Here is a 25947-nt window from a genome sequence, read left to right as displayed (position 1 = left end):
ATGGCAGAGCTTCTCACCCTATCTCTAAGGGAGAGCCCCGCCACACGGCGGAGGAAACTCATTTCGGCCGCTTGTACCCGTGATCTTATCCTTTCGGTCATGACGCAAAGCTCATGACCATAGGTGAGGATGGGAACGTAGATCGACCGGTAAATTGAGAGCTTTGCCTTCCGGCTCAGCTCCTTCTTTACCACAACGGATCGGTACAACGTCCGCATTACTGAAGACGCCGCACCGATCCGCCTGTCGATCTCACGATCCACTCTTCCCTCACTCGTGAACAAGACTCCTAGGTACTTGAACTCCTCCACATGGGGTAGGGTCTCCTCCCCAACCCGGAGATGGCATTCCACCCTTTTCCGGGCGAGAACCATGGACTCAGACTTGAAGGTGCTAATTCTCATTCCGGTCGCTTCACACTCGGCTGTGAACCGATCCAGCGAGAGCTGAAGATCCCGGTCAGATGAAGCCATCAGGACCACATCATCTGCAAAAAGCAGAGACCTAATCCTGCGGTTACCAAACCGGAACCCCTCAACGCCTTGACTGCGCCTAGAAATTCTGTCCATAAAAGTTATGAACAGAATCGGTGACAAAGGACAGCCTTGGCGGAGTCCAACCCTCACTGGAAATGTGTTCGACTTACTGCCGGCAATGCGGACCAAGCTCTGGCACTGATCGTACAGGGAACGGACCGCCACAATAAGACAGTCCGATACCCCATACTCTCTGAGCACTCCCCACAGGACTTCCCGAGGGACACGGTCGAATGCCTTCTCCAAGTCCACAAAGCACATGTAGACTGGTTGGGCAAACTCCCATGCACCCTCAAGAACCCTGCCGAGAGTATAGAGCTGGTCCACAGTTCCACGACCAGGACGAAAACCACACTGTTCCTCCTGAATCCGAGGTTCGGCTATCCGGCGTAGCCTCCTCTCCAGTACACCTGAATAAACCTTACCGGGAAGGCTGAGGAGTGTGATCCCACGATAGTTGGAACACACCCTCCGGTCCCCCTTCTTAAAGAGAGGAACCACCACCCCGGTCTGCCAATCCAGAGGTACCGCCCCCGATGTCCACGCGATGCTGCAAAGTCTTGTCAACCAAGACAGCCCCACAGCATCCAGAGCCTTAAGGAACTCCGGGCGGATCTCGTCCACCCCTGGGGCCTTGCCACCGAGGAGCTTTTTAACTACCTCAGCGACTTCAGCCCCAGAAATAGGAGAGTCCACCACAGATTCCCCAGGCACTGCTTCCTCATAGGAAGACGTGTTGGTGGGATTGAGGAGGTCTTCGAAGTATTCCTTCCACCTATCCACAACATCCGCAGTTGAGGTCAGCAGAACACCATCCGCACCATACACGGTGTTGATAGTGCACTGCTTCCCCTTCCTGAGGCCGCGGACGGTGGTCCAGAATCGCTTCGAAGCCGTCCGGAAGTTGTTTTCCATGGCTCCCCCGAACTCCTCCCATGTCCGAGTTTTTGCCTCCGCGACCGCTGAAGCTGCACACCGCTTGGCCTGTCGGTACCTGTCCACTGCCTCCGGAGTCCTATGAGCCAAAAGAACCCGATAGGACTCCTTCTTCAGCTTGACGGCATCCCTCACCGCTGGTGTCCACCAAGGGGTTTTAGGATTTCCGCCCCGACAGGCACCAACTACCTTACGGCCACAGCTCCGATCTGCCGCCTCGACAATAGAGGTGCGGAACATGGTCCACTCGGACTCAATGTCCAGCACCTCCCTCGTGACATGTTCAAAGTTCTTCCGGAGGTGGGAATTGAAACTTTGTCTGACAGGAGACTCTGCCAGACGTTCCCAGCAGACCCTCGCAATGCGTTTGGGCCTCCCAGGTCTGTCCGGCATCCTCCCCCACCATCGCAGCCAACTCACCACCAGGTGGTGATCGGTAGAAAGCTCCGCCCCTCTCTTCACCCGAGTGTCCAAAACATAAGGCCGCAAATCCGATGACACGACTACAAAGTTGAATTTCGGGAGTTTCCCGGAAAATCCGGGAGGGTTGGCAAGTATGCCCTGCGATGAGATGACGACTTGTCCAGGGTGTACCCTGCCTTACGCCTGATTGTAGCTGAGATAGGCACCAGCGCTCCCCGCGACCCCAAAGGGAATAAGCGGTAGAAAATGGATGGATGGATGTAACTACAATAGCTTTCTTTTTGTTTGCCAAAAAAAACCAACACGCCATTACATCAGTGCTCACGTTCGTCAGTGCTTGATTCTCGCGATATTACCTGCGAAAGTCACGTGATCGCTGTCATTTCAGGTTGCCGGACATAAACAGTGCACACTAATGTAAACACACAATTTACTAGAACTGTTAAGTATGTCATGATGAAGGAGATAGAACTAGCAATTACATGTAATTGATATCCAAATATATTAAAATTAGCTAGACTGTTAATACATACAGTCATGATCAGAAGTTTACATACACTTGTAAAGAACATGATGTCATGGCTGTCTTGATTTTCCAGTCATTTCTACAACTCTTATTTTTTTGTGATAGAGTGATTGGAGTCAAAAATTTAAGCAGAAACTTGACAGAAGCTTGTGGATGGCTACCAAAAGCGCCTTATTGCAGTGAAACTTGCCAAGGGACATGTAACCAAATACTAACATTGCTGTATGTATACTTTTGACCTAGCAGATTTGATCACATTTTCAGTAGATCCCTAATAAATTCATAAAAGAACCAAACTTCATGAATGTTTTTTTTTTTGTGACCAACAAGTATGTGCTCCAATCACTCTATCAAAAAAAATTTAGTTTTGTAGAAATGACAGCCATGACATTATGTTCTTTACAAGTGTATGTAAACTTTTGACCAGGACTGTATATGAATATCATACACAATGCATGGTTCAACCTTGATGTTTAACATAATTTCTTACCCCGTATGTGTACTGTCAATACATTGTACTCTAATCCTATAACAGTCAAGATTATTGGTAACAACATTTTAAAATTGTAGTTCTCATTGGTGTCACAACTACATGATTGGTTAGTTTTTGTAATATTACTAAATAAATTCCAAACCACAATGCTGTCTGTTTTTTATTAGTAGATTATTTGTATATTCTGCTATATTTACCTGCTTTGATTACACCAAAAACTTCACACACACACCAAAGGAATGAGCCTTTCCTCATGCATATTTTTATTTGTCACTTCTGCAATCTGCATATCAATTTGTGTCTCGAATTGGAGCGTCGTTGTGAATGTATGAAATATTTCAACTCATGTGCTCTTTGTGTGTTTTTCAGCTCCAAGAAAAAACAAATGGTTCACCAAAAGTCCAGGAGAAAGTCTACCCCGAAGAAAAAAATGACGGGCAACGTGGATACCCAGTTCACGTGCCCGTTTTGTAACCACGAGAAGTCATGTGACGTGAAAATGTAAGCTGGACTCAAAATGCTGTGAAAACCCGACAAAATGCATTCTTACTTAATGAGGAAGTATTGTTTGTTTTCAGGGATAGAACTCAAAACGTAGGAATTATATCATGCAGCGTTTGCTTTGAGGAGTTCCTGACTCCTATAACGTGTATCCTTTTGCTGTGTTGCATTCTAAATCTGTTATATAAACACATATATGCATTTATATACATGTATACATACAAAAAAATATATGTATATATATGCAAATATATATGTACAGTGGGGCAAAAAAGTATTTAGTCAGCCACCGATTGTGCAATTTCTCCCACTTAAAATGATGACAGAGGTCTGTAATTTTCATCATAGGTACACTTCAACTGTGAGAGACAGAATGTGAAAAAAAAAATCAAGTAATTCACATTGTAGGAATTTTAAAGAATTTATTTGTAAATTATGGTGGAAAATAAGCATTTGGTCAACCATTCAAAGCTCTCACTGATGGAAGGAGGTTTTGGCTCAAAATCTCACGATACATGGCCCCATTCATTCTTTCCTTAACACGGATCAATCGTCCTGTCCCCTTGGCAGAAAAACCGCCCCAAAGCATGATGTTTCCACACCCATGCTTCACAGTAGTTATGTTCTTGGGATGCAACTCGATGTAACACGACGAGTTGAGTTTATACCAAAATGGATACATGGATGATACAACAGAGGATTGGGAGAATGTCATGTGGTCAGATGAAACCAAAATAGAGCTTTTTGGTATAAACTCAACTCGTCGTGTTTGGAGGAAGAAGAATACTGAGTTGCATCCCAAGAACACCACACCTACTGTGAAGCATGGGGGTGGAAACATCATGCTTTGGGGCTGTTTTTTCTGCTAAGGGGACAGGACGATTGATCCGTGTTAAGGAAAGAATGAATGGGGCCATGTATCGTGAGATTTTGAGCCAAAACCTCCTTCCATCAGTGAGACCCTTAAATGGTTGATCAAATACTTATTTTCCACTATAATTTACAAATACATTCTTTAAAATTCCTACAAGGTGAATTCCTGGATTTTCTTTTCACATTCGACAGTGTCTCTCACAGTTGAAGTGTACCTATGATGAAAATTACAGACCTCTGTCATCATTTTAAGTGGGAGAACTTGCACAATCGGTGGCTGACTAAATACTTTTTTTCCCCACTGTATGTGTATATATACACATATATACATAAAAATATACATATATACACATATATATACACATACATACATATGTGTGTATATATACACACATATATATATGTATGTGTGTATATATACAGATATGTATATATATGCAAATATATATATATATATATACATACACACACATACAAATATACATACACATTAGGGGTGTGTCGGTACGTGTATTTGTATTGAACCGTTTCGGTCCGGGGGTTTCGGTCCAGTTCGGTGGTGTATTGAACGAGTTTCCACTCGAACATATTAAGTAGTCGCCTATGCTAAAGTCTTAACAAGCTGCTCCACTCCGTTCTGCCTCTGTGTCTGTCAGTACACAGCACCCAGCATTGTCCCATTCACACAACCATCTGATTGGTTACACGCAAAGTGGTAGTGCGTATTCAGAGAGTGTGTTTCGACAGAAAAGCCTTGTCTGTCTGTTTTTTCACTTTACCTTTTTCTGTGTTGATTGAGCTGTTTTGAAGCAGCAAAAAAGGACATGATGTTAAATGAAGAGTTTCTGTCTCTGATAGTATATATAATAATGTAAGTGCATCATTAAGCCTACATGAACTCCATGGTGTTCAGGGATGAATAGTCTCTCTTATTGCTATTGTACCATTTTTTCTGCTATAGTTACATGAATCATTATTATCATTAGTTGAATTTCCCCCAGAGATCAATAAAGTACATTCTATTCTATTTTAGTAATGTAGCAGCCTAGTTTTGTTGATAAAAATATTAAATTTACATAATATAAATCAACAACAGGCTTCCCATGCTGTAATAAATTAAGCATGATGAGTTGACTTGAAACTGTTTAATGTTGCACTTTTTATATGTAGAAGAAAGAAAAGTTTTGTCATTTTATTTAATCTGAGCAACAACTTGAGGCAGTTTAATGTTGATTAACATAGGCATAATTATTATAGTATTCCCAATGTTAAAAGGATATAGCCATTGTTTACAAATTTGGTAAATAAATAACCCAAAAATTTATATTTTGTTGTTTTTTCACTGTACCGAAAATGAACCGAACCGTGACCTCTAAATTGAGGTACGTACCGAACCGGCATTTTTGTGTACCGTTACATCCCTAATATGCATACATGTGTATATATATATATATATATATATATATATACATATATATATATATATATATATATATGTATGTATATATATATATGTATGTATATATATATATATATGTATGTATATATATACTATATATACATATATATATATATATATATGCGCACATGTATATATATATATATATATATGCGCACATGTATATATAAATATATATATATATATATATATACATATATATATACATATATATATATACATATACATATATATATAATGTGTGTGTGTGTGTGTGTGTGTGTGTGTATATATATGTATATATATATATACACACACACACATATATATAAGGATATATACACACGTGTATATATATATGTATATATACACACACACATATATATAGATATATATGCGTATATATACATATATACACACATATATATATAGATATATATGTGTATATATACATATGTACACACACATGTGTATATATATATACACACATATATGTAAATTATACATATATATATTAACAAATATATACATATTAACAGATATATACAGTACATCAATATTACCATATATACATATATATACACATATAAGTATATATATATTAACAAATATATATTTATGCATACATATTAACACATACAGTGGGGCAAAAAAGTATTTAGTCAGCCACCGATTGTGCAAGTTCTCACAATTAAAATGATGACAGAGGACTGTAATTTCCATCATAGGTACACTTCAACTGTGAGAGACAGAATGTGAAAAGAAAATCCAGGAATTCACATTGTAGGAATTTTAAATATTTTTTTTGTAAATTATGGTGGAAAATAAGTAATTGGTCTACCATTCAAACCTCTCATTTATTGAAGGAGGTTTTGGCTCAAAATCTCACGATACATGGCCCCATTCATTCTTTCCTTAACATGGATCAATCGTCCTGTCCTCTTAGCAGAAAAACAGCCCCAAAGCATGATGTTTCCACCCCTATGCTTCACAGTAGGTATTGTGTTCTTGGGATGCAACTCAGTATTCTTCTTCCTCCAAACACGACGAGTTGAGTTTATACCAAAAAGTTCTATTTTGGTTTCATCTGACCACATGACATTCTCACATGTGTTCTCTGGCAAACTTCAGACGGGCCTGGACATGCACTGGCTTAAGCAGGGGGACACGTCTGGCACTGCAGGATTTGATTCCCTGTCGGCGTAGTGTGTTACTGAAGGTAACCTTTTTTACTTTGGTCCCAGCTCTCTGCAGGTCATTCACCAGGTCCCTCCGTGTGGTTCTGGGATTTTTGCTCACCGTTCTCATGATCATTTTGACCCCACGGGATGAGATCTTGCGTTGAGCCCCAGGTCGAGGGAGATTATCAGTGCTCTTGTATGTCTTCCATTTTCTGATAATTGCTCCCACAATTGAAATTTTTAACACCAAGCTGCTTGCCTATTGTAGATTCACTCTTCCCAGTCAGGTGCAGGTCTACAATTATTTTCCTGGTGTTCTTCGACAGCTCTTTGGTCTTGGCCATAGTGGATTTTGGAGTCTGACTGTTTGAGGCTGTGGACAGGTGTCTTTTATACAGATAACGAGTTCAAACAGGTTCCATTAACGAGTGGCGAAGAGAAGAGCTTCTTTAAGAAGAAGTTACAGGTCTGTGAGAGCCAGAGATTTTCCTTGTTTGAAGTGACCAAATACTTATTTTCCACAATAATTTACAAATAAATTCCTTAAAATTCCTACAATGTGAATTCCTGGATTTTTTTTTCACATTCTGTCTCTCACAGTTGAAGTGTACCTGTGATAATAAAATTACAGACCTCTGTCATCATTTTAAGTGGGAGAACTTGCACAATCGGTGGTTGACTAAATACTTTTTTGCCCCACTGTATATATATGTGTATACACACACATTTATATACATATATAAACACACACACATATATATATATACATACATATATAGATATATATATATATATATACACAAATATATACATATATATTTCTAGTAACATATATATATACATAATGTATATATACATATTAACAGATATATAAATCAATATTAACATATATATATACACATACAAACATATGGAATTATATGTTAAATATATATATATATATATATACAGTATATACACAGACATGGGTAGAGTAGCTAGAAATTGTACTCAAGTAAGAGTACTGTTACTTTAGAGATTTATTACTCAAGTAAAAGTAAGGCGTAGTCACCCAAATATTTACTTGAATAAAAGTAAAAAGTATGTTGTGAAAAAACTACTCAAGTACAGAGTAACTGATGAGTAACCTGATTACGGCAACAAATAATGCACAAAAACATAAAAATAGCAATGAGCAAATTCAGAGCCAGGAATATTTCTTAAGCAACTAAAACAATAATATATATTAAATAATAGTACATTAAAATAAAATTTAAAAAAATGGCACATTGAGCCACACTAACTTAACAGCACCATAGCCTCAGTAGGCATTCATTGATTTCATTGATTGATTAAAACATGTATTAGTAGATTGTACAGTAGAGTACATATTCCGTACAATTGACCACTAAATGGTAACACCTCAATAAGTTTTTCAACGTTTATCAATTACTTAGTAAATGACCAAGTCGAGGTGATCTACCTCATATATACATACACACAAATCATTTATACACACACATATTTTATATATATATATATATATATATATATATATATATACAGTATATAATTTATATTTATTTATTTTGCCGTTTTTGTTATTCCAATTTGTTGTACTTATTGGTACTTCTTTTTATTTATTAACTAATTGACGGTCAGACCGAGGAAGGCTGATTGGTCAACACTCACATTGATTAATTATTCATGTTCCTATTCCCACCCATCCCAGCCAGGAATTACAGATGGTACACTTACCAACTTTAGCCTCACAGGAGGAGCTAACCCCCGAGGTTACCCTTAGACTTTTGGACTATAGACTATTTATTATTATTATTACCCATACTTACCTTTTTAACTATAAGTTAATTAACCAGCTACCACTTAGCTTTACTTTGTGTGGGGGAGGTGATGCACCCCCACATTTTCCGTCAATGAGATAAAATATTTACTCTTGCCGCTGGAGCTTTCATAGTTACCAATGGACCTGGGTGGGATTTGAACCCAGACCAATTTGATTTGTAGATAGCTGCTTGAACTACTCAGCTACCCTTGTACTGCATACAGACAAATTTCGGGCCCCAATTACATATTTAATTGCGAACCTGTCTTGGTAATCTATGATATAAAATACTACCTTCACCGGCTGGAGCTTTCCTAGTTATGGATGGTCATGACTGGGATTTGAAACCTCTACCCTTTGATTGGGAGGTAGCTGCTTCCACTACTTAGCTAGCCTTGGCCCACTGAAAGTGAGATTTCAGGCCCCAATAACATATTTAATTGCGAACCGTTCACGGTAAACTATGATATAAAACTGTGACTGGAGATTTCCAAGTTACCGATGGATGGACCTGACCGATGAACTCCCTTCCCTTTGATTGGAAGATAGCTGCTTTAACCACTCGGCTTGAGAACCGGTTACACTAAACCACAATGATAGTGAAACAAAACACTTACTCTTTACCAGAGGTGGGTAGTAACGCGCTACATTTACTCCGTTACATTTACTTGAGTAACTTTTGGGATAAATTGTATTTCTACGAGTAGTTTTTATGCAACATACTTTACTTTTACTTGAGTATATTTATAGAGAAGAAACGCTACTTTTACTCCCTTCCATTTATCTACATTCAGCTCGTTACTCGCTACTTTTTTTAATCGATCTATTAATGTTTGTTTTGGTTAATGACAGAGCTTCAAATTAGAATCCACGCATGCCTGCGTTTCACCAATCACATGCAGTCACTGGTGACGTTGGACCAATCAAACAGAGCCAGGCGGTCACATGACCCAACTTAAACAAGTTGAAAAACGTATTGGGGTGTTACCATTTAGTGGTCAATTGTACGGAATATGTACTGTACTGTGCAATCTAATAATAAAAGTTTCAATCAATCAATCAATCAAAAGTGTAAAGGAAAAAAGACACTTTTTATTTCAACCGTACTTCCCGTCAAAAGCCTAAAGACTGATCGCACAGTTCCTGTCTTCACAATAAAAGTGCCGCTCCATCGCGCCTGCGCTAACAAAATAAGAGTCTCCGAAAGCCAGCACAAACAAGCGAGCAAGCTACGGAGTTTGCCGCCAATGTATTTCTTGTAAAGTGTATAAAAACGAATATGGAAGCTGGACAGATGAGATGCCAAAAAACAACGACTTTCATGTGGTATTAGACAGAAAAGAGGAACTTTTTTTCTCCTCCATTTGAAAACATGGACGTCTGATTCCAATCAATGCAAGTCATCAGAATCAGGTAATACACCAACTTATATTCTTGTCTTCATGAAATATAGGAATCTATATGTTAAACATGCATGTATATTCATTAAAACACCTTCAACATGTGAACAAAAACGGCAAAATAAATAAATGTAAATTATATACTGTATATATAAATGTATGTATATATATATATATATATATATATATATATATATATATATATATATAAAATATGTGTGTGTAGAAGTGATATGTGTATGTATATATGAGGTAGATCACCTCGACTTGGTCATTTATTAAGTAGTTGATAAACGTTGAAAAACTTATTGGGGTGTTACCATTTAGTGGTCAATTGTTCGGAATATGTACTGTACTGTGCAATATACTAATACATGTTTTAATCAATCAATCAATCAATCAAATCAATGAATGCCTACTGAGCCTATGGGGCTATTAAGTTATTGTGGCTCAATGTGCCATTTTATTTTAATGTACTATTATTTAATATATATTATTGTTTTAGTTGCTTAAGAGATATTCCTGGCTCTGAATTTGCTCATTGCTATTTTTATGTTTTTGTGCATTATTTGTTGCCGTAATCAGGTTACTCATCAGTTACTCAGTACTTGAGTAGTTTTTTCACAACATACTTTTTACTTTTACTCAAGTAAATATTTGGGTGACTACTCCTTACTTTTACTTGAGTAATAAATCTCTAAAGTAACAGTACTCTTACTTGAGTACAATTTCTAGCTACTCTACCCACCTCTGTACATACACACACACACACACACACACACACACACACACATATATATATATATATATATATATATATATATATATATATATATATATATATACATTTATTATTTAGCATTTTTCCTTAAGTTTTTGGATACAGATTTGTCAGAGCCATCGGATGTTTACAGTGACTGGATAGCAGCCTGGATAGCCGTCAACACACCGATCTGTGACCAGCCCTGAATGTGTCACGCATTTTTTCATTTTAAAATATGAGCATTCCAGCATATATTTTTCTAATGTATGTTTCCTAATAATTGTTTTTTATGGAACATATAATTGTGACTAATACATCACAATATGCGATTTTCTGCTCTTTTTGACATCTGCTTGAATGCACTGATAAAAGCAAAAAATCGCAAATTTATGTAATTTGTTTTATAAAGGAATTTCTTTTTTCTGCATTTAAAACACTTTTTTCTTTATTTAAAACACTTCCTTGCAGCCTACATCGGTGTTTTTCGCCTTTTTTTTAAAACCAAGGTACGTTTTTTTTAAATATAAAAACATCCTAAGGCACAGCACTAGCAGAAAATGTTAATCAAAATGAAACTATATTGACAATATTAATTCGGACTTGTTCTCATCAAATCCAATATTATTAATGCGATGAGGTGGCGACTTGTCCAGGGTATACGCCGCCTTCCGCCCAATTGTAGCTGAGATAGGCGCCAGCCCCCCCCCCCCTCCCGACCCCAAAAAAAGGGAATAAGCGGTTGAAAATGGATGGATGGATCCATCACTCATTCTATTGTCTCAAATTCGGCCTACAGAACAACTTGCTTCCTGCTGCTACCTAGTGGTATGGAAGAGTATTGCATACTGACACTGCCCAGCTCTGCAACACACACAATACACAACAGATTTATGATAATTATTGGTTTGCAATAAGTATTACCATGCGTCTATTTGTTTGTTAATGTAGTCAACTATCTATTTTGACAGAAAAAAAATACATGTACTGTATGCAATTTCATATATTTCAAACTTAATCTAATATTGCAACTAGTATTATATTATCACACATTCCATCCATTTTCTACCGCTTGTCCCTTTTGGGGTCGCGGCCGGTACTTCGGGCAGAAGGCGGGGTACACCCTGGACAAGTCACCACCTCATCGCAGATCAGACATTCCAAAGATCAAAAGAAGTACTTAAATATGTTGCTTTACTCATGATTTTGAAGCAACTTAATTAAATTATACAATGTGAAAAATATTTTTCAGTAAAAAAATTGAATTTTACCGTAAAAACACGAAACAAAAAAAAAATTGTAGTATTGTTTTCCACTTAAAAACAAACATACATTTTACAGTAAAACAGTGGAAGTGTTCTCCCATTGACATTTGCAGTATATATTGTAAAAAAAAAACATGGTACATTTGATGGTAAAATTTCAGCAGCTGAACTGTACTCATTTTTTACAGTGTACGTAAAAATGTATATATATTATATTATATGTATATATAAATAATTGTGAAATGAATCAATTTAAAATGTACCGTATTTCCTTGAATTGCCGCCGGAGCGCTAATATATTTAACACCTCTTCTCACTCCTGCGCTTACCAAAGGCATGCGGTAAAAGTAAGCATGCGCTAATTATTTTAAAACCTCTTCTCAGTCCGGCACTTACCAGAGGTATGCAGTAAAAATTTGAGTGTGACGTAAGCTAGGATCTTAAATCCTACTGAATAGCTCTTAATCTTCTTCTCCTTCCCTTCTTCCCAAATTACTGGTATTGAAATCAGCCTCCTTCATTTTGAAAATGATGACAGGGGAAGTGACTTGTGACGTCACGAGTTTGACCAGGCGGTAATACCAAGCATGCGCTAATTATTTTGGGAAGCGAGTTTGACCCGGCAGTAATTCGAGGAAATACGGTATACATTATTTACTGTTACGAGTGGCCCTCTGAGGGCAGCCATAACGTGGCCCCCAATGAACACAAGTTTGATACCGATGCTCTAGTGGTACGCCAAAGAATCACTTGACGTGTTTTATTTTCCTATAATCAAACACATTGTTACTGTTCAAACTCTGTGGCCAAAAATATTAAATACACGTGTTAAATAAAACCTCTGCCTTGTTTTTAATGAATAGTTAGGCCTAGTATGTTACTGTATTTTGATGTTGGTCATTCTGGTGGTACTGCTCTGCCATATATGGACGGAACAATCTGCAGAAACGTCAACAATTTGCCAAATTGCAAACGGCTCATTTTACGTAAATATGAAATAGGAATATCCCCACCATGCCTCTACGGTTTGTTTTCACGTTTTCAGAGCTCTTGCAGAACCCCAAACTCTGTATTTTCCAGACCATAAGGCACACCTTATATATTTTGATATATAAGGTGCACCGGATTTTAGTGCACATTAATGGAGTCATTTTTTTTTTCTACGGTATAGCTCGGTTGGTAGAGTGGCCGTGCCAGCAACTTGAGAGTTGCAGGTTCGATTCCCGCTTCCGCCATCCTAGTCACTGCCGTTGTGTCCTTGGGCAAGACACTTTACCCACGTGCTCCAAATGCTACCCACACTGGTTTAAATGTAACTTAGATATTGGGTTTCACTATGTAAAGCGCTTTGAGTCACTAGAGAAAAGCGCTATATAAATATGATTCACTTCACTTCACTTCCTTGTGGTCTACATAACGTGATGGTTCTTTGGTCAAAATGTTGCATAGATGATGTTTTACAGACCATGTTTAAGCCGCTTAGAAATGGCAACAGTGGAGGATGAATGTCCCATAACAAGAAGATAGAGGAGAAAGAAGAAGCTGATCCACTACTTTGTTACGGACTACAAAGGCGGACCCACACAATTTTTCAGGATTTATACAGATCGCAAATACAGATCAGAAGGTAAGAAAAGTTGCTTTTGCATAATATTGCAAAACAAAACGCCAGATATGTCTTATCGTAAGCATACACCATAATAAAACTACTATGTTGAAGCACAGTACAATCCATCAAGCGGTGTGGCTTCATAGCTTACCAAGGTCCTTCTAAAACATTTTGATTGATTTTTGAGCAGCGTGTGTAATGTTCTATATTTTTCATGGAACATATAAAATGTTGGTGTGGTTTACTTGAGTCATATTGCAGTTTACACATATCTCTTATGTGTAACTGCCATCATATTGGGTCTACACGAATCTTTTATGTGTGACTGCCATCATATAGCAGTCTACGCGTATCTCTTATGTGTGACGGCCATCACAGTGCAGTCTACGCGTATCTCTTATGTCTGACGGCCATCTACTGGTGACACTTATCACACAATTTGTACCAAATAAAATAGCTTCGAGGTCGGTAAGCACAACCAACATTATTCCGTACATTAGGCGCACCGGGTTATAAGGCGCCCTGTCGAGTTTTGAGAAATGAAAGGATTTTAAGTGTGCCTTATAGTCTGAAAAATACGGTACACAAAAACAGGTACCAATAGGTCGGAAAAGTTGCTTTTGCATAATGTTGCGAAACAAAACGCCAGATAATGTCTTACCTTATACACACACACCATTATAATACTCCTATGTTGAAGCACAGTACGTCTGACTATGGTAGCCGTTATGCACCGACAATCCATCAAGCGGTGCGGCTTCATAGCTTACCAAAGTTGTGCTAAAAATTTTGACAGAATTTTGAGTGCCGTGTATAATGTTCTATATTTTCAATTGAACATATATGTTGGTGTTGTTTACTTGAGTCATATTGCAGTCTACACATATCTTTTCTGTGTGCCTGCCATCATATTGCAGTCTACATGTATCTTTTATGTGTGACTGCCATCTAATTGCAGTCTACATGTATCTCTTATGTGTGACTGCCATCATATTGCAGTCTACATGTATCTCTTATGTGTGACTGCCATCATATTGCAGGCTACATGTATCTCTTATGTGTGACTGCCATCTAATTGCAGTCTACAAGTATCTCTTATGTGTGACTGCCATCATATTGCAGTCTACACGTATCTCTTATGTGTGACTGCCCTCATATTGCAGTCAACACGTATCTCCTATGTATGACCGTCCTCATATTGCAGTCTACACATATCTCTTATGTGTGACTGCCATCTACTGGTCACACTTATTTCACCATGTACCAAATAAAATAGCTTCGGAGTCGGTAAGCACAACCAAAATCATTCCATACATTAGGCGCACCGAGTTATAAGGCGCACTGTCGCGTTTTGAGAAAATGAAAGGATTTTAAGTGCGCCTTATAGTCGGAAAAATACGGTACACAAAAACAGGTACCAACAGGTAGGAAAAGTTGCTTTTGCATAATATTGCGAAACAAAACATCAGATAATAAGTCATACCAAAACATTCTAACAGATTTTTGAGCACCGTGTGTAATGTTCTGTATTTTCAATGGTGTTGTTTACATGAATCATACATCAGTCTACATGTATCTCTTATGTATTACTGCCATCTACTGGTTACACTTATCATTACATCATGTACCAAATAAAAAAATAGCTTCAGGGTCAGTAAGCACGACCAAAATCATTCCGTACATTTGACACACCGGGTTATAAGGCACACTGTCGGGTTTTGAGAAAATTAAAGGATTTTTAGGGGGCTTTATAGTCCCAAAAATACGGTAGACTAAAATAGGTACCAATAGGTAGGAACAGTTGCTTTTGCACTTTATACATTTCACCACAGTGACTCAAAGTTGTATTTTTCAAGTGTTTTTATTGCACAAAAGTCATGTTTAGTGAAAGCCGTACATTGTCGAAACGTGAAATGTTAACATTAGCTGCAGTTCTACTTGTAAAAAAAACTGCTTTTTCTTCCAACCGATTTAATTTAAGGAATGTTTAAAAAAAAAAAAGGGGGTGACTAAAGTGGGCGTAACCGGCGTGAGGATTACACAACACTAGATGGCGCTCCACTCCGAGCGTTCACATTTTCGACACCACCAGCCACACTGTGCTTCTCGGTTAACCCTTCACATGCCAGTGCACGCAGCAACGTTACATTCAACACATTTGGTGACTTCCAAAACAGTAGCGTGTTTATTTGACGCAAAAAAAAAGGGGCGCGTTTCTCGTATAAAATATTAAAAGCAAGCCTTTTTTTTTTTTTTGCCTTGAAAGAATCTGTGGTGACTACAAGTAGTCTAATATACTTTTGTCATGCCTTAGATTTATCAAAATAAAACATTCCACAAAACCTCGGGTCATTTGTTAGGCCTTTGACTATACTAGGGGATTTCAAATAAAAAACTAAAAAAAAAAAAGCTGTAAATCTAAGGGCCAGAAGGCGGGGGTGGGGGGGTCTGTCAAAAAGGTTCAGTAGCACCAACGCGGTCTCTAATTACAATTGTGGAAAAGGATCCATAAATAGATATTAAATATCAACCTTTAATTCTGCAGTCTGGGACCAAGAACCACATAAGTTGGCCATGTAAAAAGTATTATTGTCGTACTCGTGGAAACCTTCCCAGAGAGTAAAACCGTGTCTAAAAAAGGCCAGGGGAGCGAGACCTCAAAACCAGTGTGGGAATACCGGGTTTCAGTCGGAGTACTGGTTGTATCCGTCGAACTCCGCCTGCCCGCCGTTGTTGTAGGCCGCCTCGGTGGGGTTGGTGCAGTACTTGTTGTCGTAGACCTGGCGGGGCAGGCCGTAGGTGGTCATGCCCTGCTGGGACGCCACCTTGTTGGTGCCCATCTGCAGGGATATGGTGGTGGTGTCGCAGTTCTCTAGCTCCAGCTTCTTGTCGAAGATGTGCCTCCTCGTGCCGGGGGCGGTCATGCCCGACTGGGGTGGGGAAGGCGAGACGGACACAAACAATCAAAAAATGTCTTATAGTTAAGTTAAAGGCCTACTGAAACCCACTACTACCCACCACGCAGTCTGATAGTTTATATATCAATGATGAAATATTAACATTGCAACACATGCCAATACGGCCTTTTTAGTTTACTAAATTACAATTTTAAATTTCCCGTGGAATTTCTTGTTGAAAACGTCGCGGATGTTGCTGAATCTTTTGCAATTTGTTCAATTAATAACGGAGAAGTCACAGTAGAAAGATAGAGTTAGGAAGCTTTAGCCTTTAGCCACACAAACACACGGTGATTCCTTGTTCAAAATTCCCCAAGGTGAAGCTTTACTATGGATCAGAGCGGTCAAGCGAACATGGATCCCGACCACTTGTCAACCGGCAGGTTTCGGTGAGGAAATTGTGTTGAAAAGTTGCCTCTTACCGGAGAAGTGTGGAGTTTGCCCCGTCCTTGTATCTGCCGTGACTTCCCTCAGACACTGGCCTCAAGACACCCGTGGACACACCGCTCCGACTATCAGGTACTATTTAATCTCACTAAAACACTAGCAACACAATAGAAAGATAAGGGATTTCCCAGAATTATCCTAGTAAATGTGTCTAAAAACATCTGAATCCGTCCCAATGCAATCGCCTTTTTTTTTCTAGTCCTTCACTATCAATATCATCATCCACAAATCTTTCATCCTCGCTCAAATTAATGGGGAAATTGTCGTTTTCTCGGTCCGAATAGCTCTTGCTGCTGGAGGCTCCCATTATAAACAATGTGAGGACGTGAGGAGCCCTCACCCTTGTGACGTCATCGTCTGTGACTTCCGGTAAAGGCAAGGCTTTTTTATTAGCGACCAAAAGTTGCGAACTTTATCGTCGATGTTCTGTACTAAATCCTTTCAGCAAAAATATGGCAATATCGTGAAATGATCAAGTATGACACATAGAATGGACCTGCTATCCCCGTTTAAATAGGAAACTCTCATTTCAGTAGGCCTTTAAAGTAGCAATGATTGTCTCGCACACACGTTAAGTGTGGCGAAATTATTCGCTGCATTTGACCCATCACTCTTTCTCACCCCGTGGGAGGTGAGGGGAGCAGTGAGCAGCAGCGGTGGCCGCGCCCGGGATCCATTTTTGGTGATTTAACCCCCAATAGGGTTTTCTATTCATTCAACTTACTCAATGTATTATTATTATTATTCTACAGATTTTGACGCGCTCTACTTTCCACATTTTTTCACCTGATTCTAACCGTTCCAACTTCAAACTGTTCAGCCGATTCGGAAATCGCGGGCTTTTCCTTGACATATTCCAAAAATTCCCAGATTTCCGGGACATTTTTTCCCTTTCAAAATGAATTGGCCACAATCTCCAAATTTTTCAACCGATTCAAACCACACCACCTTAACACATTCCACCATCCTGGATATTCAAACTATCATTTTTCCAAGTTCAAAAAAATTCCAGGATGTTCCAGAATTCCCGCTTTTCCAAAGCCCTATTTCCACCCTATTTTCTGGCGACTACTCGTCCCACATTTTTCAAGCGTTCCACCGTCAAAACATTCCTCTTAATCAGGACAAAAAAAAAAAAAAAGTAGTTTTTTTTTAACTGGAAAAATTCCCAGTTTTCCTGAAATTCCAGGTATTCCGTTATAGACATGCACCTGGGGATAGGTTGATTGGCAACACTAAATTGGCCCTAGTGTGTGAATGTGAGTGTGAATGTTGTCTGTCTATCTGTGTTGGCCCTGCGATGAGGTGGCGACTTGTCCAGGGTGTACCCCGCCTTCCGCCCGATTGTAGCTGAGATAGGCGCCAGCGCCCCCCGCGACCCCGAAAGGGAATAAGCGGTAGAAAATGGATGGATGGATGGCATTTCTCAATTCAACATGTTACTACTGCAACATTTCTCCACCGATTTGAAAAATTTAAACACCAACCATTTCAACTCATTTTGACCATTCAAGTTTTTTACCATTTTTAAAGAAATTCCCGCTTTTCCCGAAATTCCATAAGTCTGTTACTAATTAATAATTTCTTGACCGATTTAAACAATTCCAACACCAACCAATTCAGCTCAATCAGGACAGTAATGCTCCTAATCATTTTCTAAAAAAAATAATAATTTTGTTTTCCCCAAAATTCCCAAATTTCCAGGAAGTTCCCATTGAAATGAATAGGACATTTTTCCAAGTTCCACAATTCCCACATTTTTCAACCTATTCAAAGCATTCCAACCAACATCAACACATTCCACTCATCCTGGACATTCAAAGTAACACTTTCCCAAGTTCAAAACCAAATTATGGTTTCCCTGGAAACTTAAATACTTCAACATTCAAATTATTCTTACATTCATACTACATTCTGTCAGCATTTAAGTTCAACTTCAGCATTGGAAAATTCACACACAATTCCTTCAAGAATGGCCTTTTCTAGTTATGTATGTTATTTTAAATTTTTTTCCTAACTGACACGGGTTGTCAAACATACATCACATGCGCCGTTCCCCTCCCCCAAGATTTAAAATATTACTAATAAATAAAGTGGGGAAACCACAGAGTTGCATTCCTGGACGCCCTTAGACAGATATACAGGCACAAAAAAAGGCTCATCAACCACCCACATCAGGGTTCATTTGGAGATCAGTTTCACCTACGTACTGTATCTCAGTAGGGCAGCCCACAGTTCTTGAAACCTTGCAGAACAAACATTCCAACAAGCGTATGCTGCTATATTGACATCATAATCTGGTGAGCTGCTCCATGGCCTCAGAGTTGGCGAAAGTTAATTCTAGATGATAAATTGTGCCTCTCAATTCTTGGTAGAAGGTTGTGGCCATAAACGGAGAAGTTGGACAACTTTGACATTCAACTTAGACCCGAAGAAGGGATTATGATTAATTCTTCAGCTAAAAGTAGTCAGTCTACCCCAGGTCAGCTGTGGCTACTGATGTAGCTTACCACCACCAGGTGTGAATTAATGAGGAGTCTCACTTTTCTGTGAGCGCTTTGAGTGTTTAGAAAAGCCTGATTAAAATATAAGTAATATAAAAGTAGACTATATCAACATCATATTAATTGTCATTCCAGTGAGAGCAGACATTGTACAGTAGGTGATTATTTCATTATGTTTGTTGTCTCTCATGAAGTCTGCCATGATTTGTATTTGAAGGAAAACGCAAACTTTGTGATGGTGATATTAAAAATAATATGTAAATAATACATGTTATTATGAATGTTACTACTTTACATATATACTTCTCATGTAAATATTACATGTCATTAAATGTTACTACATTACATATATACTTACAGTATTTACGGTGGTGGCCGTTATTTTAGAGCATTTTATAGGTGGAATAGAGCGACTAGGGTTGTCCTGATAGCAATATTTTGATACCACTACCAAAATGTATTTCGATACTTGTCTAAAAAAAGGGGACCACACAAAATGGAATTATTGGCTTTATTTTAACAAACCATTTTAGGGTACATTCAACATATGTTTATCATTGCAAGTTTGTCCTTAAATAAAATAGTGAACGTACAAGACAACTTGTCTTTTAGTAGTAAGTAAGCAAACAAAGGCTCCTAATTTGTCTGCTGACGTATACAGTAACATATTGTGTCATTTATCCACCTATTATTTTATTAAAATTATAAAGGACAAACTGTAAAAATGTATTATTAATCTACTTGTTCATTTATAATTAATATCTGCTTATTTTCCATTTCATAATGTTCTATCTACACTTCTGTTAAAATGTAATAATCACTTATTCTTCTGTTGTTTGATACTTTGCATTAGTTTTGGATGATACCACAAATTTGGGTATCGATCCGATACCAAGTAGTTACAGGATCATACATTGGTCATAATTTAGGTCCTCACGTATTTCCTGAGTTTATAGACAATTATAGAATAATAAAAAAAATATATATATATATTTTATAAATTATAAAAATATCGATAGTAGTATCAACGGGATACGCTCTTGTACTTGGTATCATTACAGTGGATGTCACGTGTAGATCCACCCATGGAGTTTGTTTACATTGTGACGCCGGTGAGCTATTGTATCCTCCTACGGTGTGTAGTAAAGCATGTTTAGCTATTCCTCGTCCTCCAGTGATAATGTACTTGTACGAAACTTACTTTATTTGTCGCCATGGAGGCGAGGATTAGTGATTTAGAAGTAGCTAAAACACTGCAGACTGCGGCTGGACAATTCTTGTCCATTCTCCCTTTTCTGTCTCCACGCTGTGTCTGCTTGTAAATACTCCGTGTGTGTGTGCTGCCGAACATGCTCCTCTGCTCGTAAAACCAGCAATGTCACGACGGCGCACCGTCTAGCCGGTACTTTTTAAGAGGCGGTATAGTACCGGTGTACCGTACAACGCTAAGAGCGACTCCCAGTCGTTTCCATGGTTAGCTGACTTTATCCAGCGTTTATGCATAAAAAAAGGAAAAATATGAGTGTTCTTGTCTTATATAATGGTTGTGACTGATAAAAAAACATGCAGTTCCCTTTTAAGACAAGACAATCAGTTCCGTCTGTCCACACTAACAACGTTTTGCTGAATGACAAGGATTTATTTGAAGGACGTTAGAAACTAAATAATGCTGTTTGTTCATTTCCTGCTGAAAAAAATAAAAGTGTGAGTCCTCACCTGGTTGGCTCCTTTGTTGGTGCCCATCTGTAAGCTGATGGTGGATTGGTCCATTGGGTTGTCCATGCCCATCTTGGAGTCATAAAGATGGCGCCTCGTGCCGTAAGAGGTCATACCTTTTTGGCTGGCGAGCTTGTTGGTGCCCATCTAAAAAGGTCAAAAGAAGATTTATTGAGAACTATTAACTCTTCATCATTCTTCTGTGTACACACTGTACAGTGCATCCGAGAAATACCTTTTCCCCAAAAAATGTGTTGCAGGCTTATTCCAATTTTTTTTTTCCGTCAAAATTCTACAGACAATACCCATTATGAAGGGATTTATTTGAAAACATTTGTTAAATGTTGCTATATTATTAAAACACAAGTATCTACAGCCTTTGCTCGTTGGGTTTCATCCAGGATTGATTGATTGAAACTTTTATTATTAGATTGCACGGTACAGTACATATTCCGTACAATTGACCACTAGATGGTAACACCCGAATAAGTTTTTCAACTTGTTTAAATCGGGGTCCACGTAAATCAATTAATGGATGTCTCTGTACATTAAACCTTAGTCTAGTCAGGGAGGTGACCAAGAACCCCATGGTCACTCTGTCAGAGCGACAGCACTCCTCTGTGGAGAGAGGAGAACTCTTCCAGAAGGACAACCATCTCTGCAAGAATTCACCGATCAGGCCTGCGTGGCCTGGTGAAAGCCATTTTTTAAAGAAAAATACAGACCATGAAACTAAATTCTCTGATCTGAGGAGACAAAAGGTTAAAGTCTTTGGTATGAATGCCAGATGTCATTGTGGTAAGGGAGTGTGATCAGCGCGCTTGCAGGAGTAAAGGTCACCGCCTTCGTCTATGGCCTGGTGAAAGCCATTTCTTAAAGACAAATACACCTGGAAGATTCTTAGACCATGAGGAACTAAAATATATGATCCGACGAGACAAAAGGTTGAAGTCTATGGTATGAATGCCAAATGTCATTGTGGAAAGGGAGTGTGATTAGCACGCTTGCAGGAGTAAAGGTCACCGCCTCTGTCTATGGCCTGCTGAAAGCCATTTCTTAAAGACAAATACACCTGGAAGACTCTTAGACCATGAGAAACTAAATTCTCTGATCTGACGAGACAAAAGGTTGAAGTCTTTGGTATGAATGCCATATGTCATTGTGGAAAGGTAGTGAGATCAGCGCGCTTGCAGGAGTAAAGGTCACCACCTCCGTCAATGGCCTGGCGAAAGCCATTTCTTAAAGAAAAAATTGCCTGGAAGACTCTTAGACCATGAGAAACTAAATTATCTGATCTGACAAGACAAATGGTTGAAGTCTTTGGTATGAATGCCAGATGTCATCGTGGGAAGGGAGTGTGATCAGCACGCTTGCAGGAGTAAAGGTCACTGCCTATGTCTATGGCCTGGTGAAAGCCATTTCTTAAAAACAAATACACCTGGAAGACTCTTAGACCATAAGAAACTAAATTATATGATCTGACGAGACAAAAGGTTAAAGTCTTTGGTATGAATGCCATATGTCATTGTGGAAAGGTAGTGAGATCAGCGTGCTTGCAGGAGTAAAGCTCACCACCTCCGTCTATGGTCTGGCGAAAGCCATTTCTTAAAGAAAAAATAGCCTGGAAGACTCTTAGACCATGAGAAACTAAATTATCTGATCTGACGAGACAAAAGGTTGATGTCTTTGGTATGAATGCCAGATGTCATTGTGGGAAGGGAGTGTGATCAGCGCGCCTGCAGGAGTAAAAGGTCACCGACTCTGTCTATGGCCTGGTGAAAGGCATTTCTTAAAGAAAAATACAGCTGGAAGACTCGTATACCATGAGAAACTAAATTCTCTGATGTGACGAGACAAAAGGTTGAAGTCTTTGGTATGAATGCCAGATGTCATTGTGGGAAGGGGGTTTGATCAGCGCGCTTGCAGGAGTAAAGGTCACCGCCTCTGTCCATGGGGCTGAAAACAGAGCATAATCAGTTGGGGGCATGGTACAGTGAAGAAAATAAGTATTTGAACACCCTGCTATTTTGCAAGTTCTCCCACTTAGAAATCATGGAGGGGTCTGAAATTTTCACGGTAGGTGCATCTCCACTGTATGAGAGAGAACCTAAAAAGAAAAATCCAGAAATTTCAATATATGATTTTTTAACAATTCATTTGTGTGATACAGCTGAAAATAAGTATTTGAACACCTGTCTGTCAGCTAGAATTCTGACCCTCAAAGACCTGTTAGTCCGCCTTTAAAGTCCTCCTCCACTCCACTGTATTATCCTGAATCAGATGCACCTGTGTGAGGTCGTTAACTGCATAAAGACACCTGTCCACCCCATACAATCAGTAAGACCACAACATTCAGCATGGCTAAGAGCAAAAAGCTGCCCAAAGACACCAGAGACCAAATTGTACAACTCCACAAGGATGGAAAGGGCTCTGGAGAAATTGCAAAGAAGCTTGGTGAAAAAAGGTCCACTGTTGGAGCAATCATTAGAAAATGGAAGAAGCTAAACATGAGGGTCAATCTCAATCGGAGTGGAGCCCCATGCAAGATATCACCTCGTGGGGTCTCAACGATGCCAAGAAAGCCCAGGACTACACGGCAGGACTTGGTCAATGACCTGACAAGAGCTGGGACAACTGTTTCCATGGTCACTGTTGGTAATACACTAAGACGTCATGGTTTGAAATCATGCATGGCAAGGAAGGTTCCCCTGCTTAAACCAGCACATGTTAAGGCCCGTCTTAAGTTTGCCAATGACCATTTGGATGATCCAGAGGAGTCATGGGAGAAAGTTTTGCGGACAGATGAGACCAAAATGTACCTTTTTGGTCATAATTCCACTATGCGTGTTTGGAGGAAGAAGAATGATGCGTACTATCCCAAGAACACCATCCCTACTGTGAAGCATTGGGGTGGTAGCATCGTGCTTTGGGGGTGTTTTTCTGCTCATGGGACAGGACGACTGTACTGTATTAAAGAGAGGATGACTGCAGCCATGTATTGTGAGATTTTGGCCAAAAACCTCCTTCCCTCAGTCAGATCATTGAAGATTAGTCGTGGCTGGATCTTCCAACATGACAATGACGCAAAGCACACAGCCAGGAAAACCAAGAAGTGGTTTAGTAAGAACCATATCAAGGTTCCGGAGAGGCCTAGCCAGTCTCCAGACCTAAATCCAATTGAAAATCTTTGGAGGGAGCTGAAAGTCTGTGTGGAGGAGTCGGCCAAAATCCCTCCTGCAGTCTGTGCAAACCTGGTGAAGAACTACAGGAAACGTTTGACTTCTGTAATTGCGAACAAAGGCTACTCTACCAAATATTAATGTTGGTGTTCAAAAGCTTATGTTCAGCTGTATCACACAAATAAATTGTTAAAAAAATCATACATTGTGATTTCTGGATTTTTCTTTTTAGGTTCTCTCTAATAGTGTACATGCACCTACCAGGAACATTTCAGACCCCTCCATGATTTCTAAGTGGGAGAACTTGCAAAATAGCAGGGTGTTCAAATACTTATTTTCTTGACTGTATGTGTTGACGGCGAGACACAGCTGGCAAATGATTAGATTGCACAGGCGGTACGTGTTAATCCAATCATCTGTTGTCCTTAACAGTGAGCGGCCCGGGTGCAGGAGGGGGAAGAAGTTGGGAGAGAGACTGAAAAGTGCTGGAGAAAAACGTATAACTGGTGAGTGCGTTGAAAAAACATTAAATCTGTTGTACAACGCTGTATGCTTGGCTACTTGGACGTACGTAGTTGTAGACCCGCAAGACAACAACTTCTACAGTCATGTTTGGAGAAAACCAGGCTAACACCATCCCTACAGGGAAGCATGGCGGTGGCAGCATCATGGTGTGGGGATGGTTCTCAGCGGTATTCAGAAATATTTAAGCCTGTAATTGCTGCCAAAAGGTGGGTCAACAAGGCTGTGAATACTTATATACATGTGATTTTATTTTTCAATAAATTTGCAAAATAAAAAACATTTTCACATTGTCAGTGGGGTATTGTCTGTAGAATTTTGAGGATTTTTGTTTTGTAATGTATTATTGCTCCATTGAAAAGTAATGGCCAGTCCAAGGTCTTCTGTAAATCACCACCTTAACGTTTGAGTGCCTGTTGGGGCCGTTGCACTTTACCCGAATACGGGCCTCTGCCTGGAACGAGGCCAACAGGAGGGGGCCAGTCGGTCCGTGCCAGGGGCTTGCACTTTCATCCCTTGAAAGCGCTGCTCCAAATAAGCAACATTTGGAACCACTTCAAAAATCGTAACAGCTCTCACAAGGCAAAGCATAAAGGACTGTGAAGGATGGATGTTGTGTGGCCGTCAGCACGCTTCATTAGAGCCACAACACCTCTCGATTAGCAGATCGGGGTGGGGGCCTTGGGTGTGATGTAATAATTGGCCAAGGGTGCATTAAAAAAAACATCACTGGGAAGAATAAATGTTAGAAAAGAACAGAAGATTGTCTTCTGAGCAGCATAGCTACTTACTGTCTTTCACTTTCAATGCCAACCATGTGGAAAAAGGCTTCGAAACGGAAAATCTTCCGTGACACCGC

At 39.3% G+C, this 25947-nt stretch overlaps 2 protein-coding genes across 2 annotated transcripts in view; one reads left to right on the top strand and one right to left on the bottom strand.

Annotated features, from left to right (window-relative positions):
* Positions 1–12992, top strand: part of LOC133541861 (uncharacterized) — an 18917-nt gene extending 5925 nt beyond the window's left edge. Inside the window, exons 2-4 of the mRNA XM_061885564.1 lie at positions 3284–3415; positions 3493–3563; positions 11016–12992. Coding sequence (XP_061741548.1) covers positions 3284–3415; positions 3493–3563; positions 11016–11098 — 286 coding nt within the window. The 3' untranslated portion in view covers positions 11099–12992. The remainder of the gene's footprint in view (positions 1–3283; positions 3416–3492; positions 3564–11015) is intronic.
* A 2613-nt stretch (positions 12993–15605) lies between these two features.
* The window catches only part of cnn1b (calponin 1, basic, smooth muscle, b), a 57954-nt gene continuing 47612 nt past the window's right edge, over positions 15606–25947 (bottom strand). The window contains exons 6-7 of the mRNA XM_061885563.1: positions 21388–21534; positions 15606–16693 (exon numbers count right to left, since the gene is read on the bottom strand). Coding sequence (XP_061741547.1) covers positions 16448–16693; positions 21388–21534 — 393 coding nt within the window. The 3' untranslated portion in view covers positions 15606–16447. The remainder of the gene's footprint in view (positions 16694–21387; positions 21535–25947) is intronic.

This window comes from Nerophis ophidion, linkage group LG23 (genome assembly GCF_033978795.1).
Source record: "Nerophis ophidion isolate RoL-2023_Sa linkage group LG23, RoL_Noph_v1.0, whole genome shotgun sequence".
NCBI lineage: Eukaryota > Metazoa > Chordata > Actinopteri > Syngnathiformes > Syngnathidae > Nerophis > Nerophis ophidion.
The sequence above is the reverse complement of the archived record's forward strand: the minus strand, read 5'-3'. Positions and strand labels throughout refer to the sequence as shown.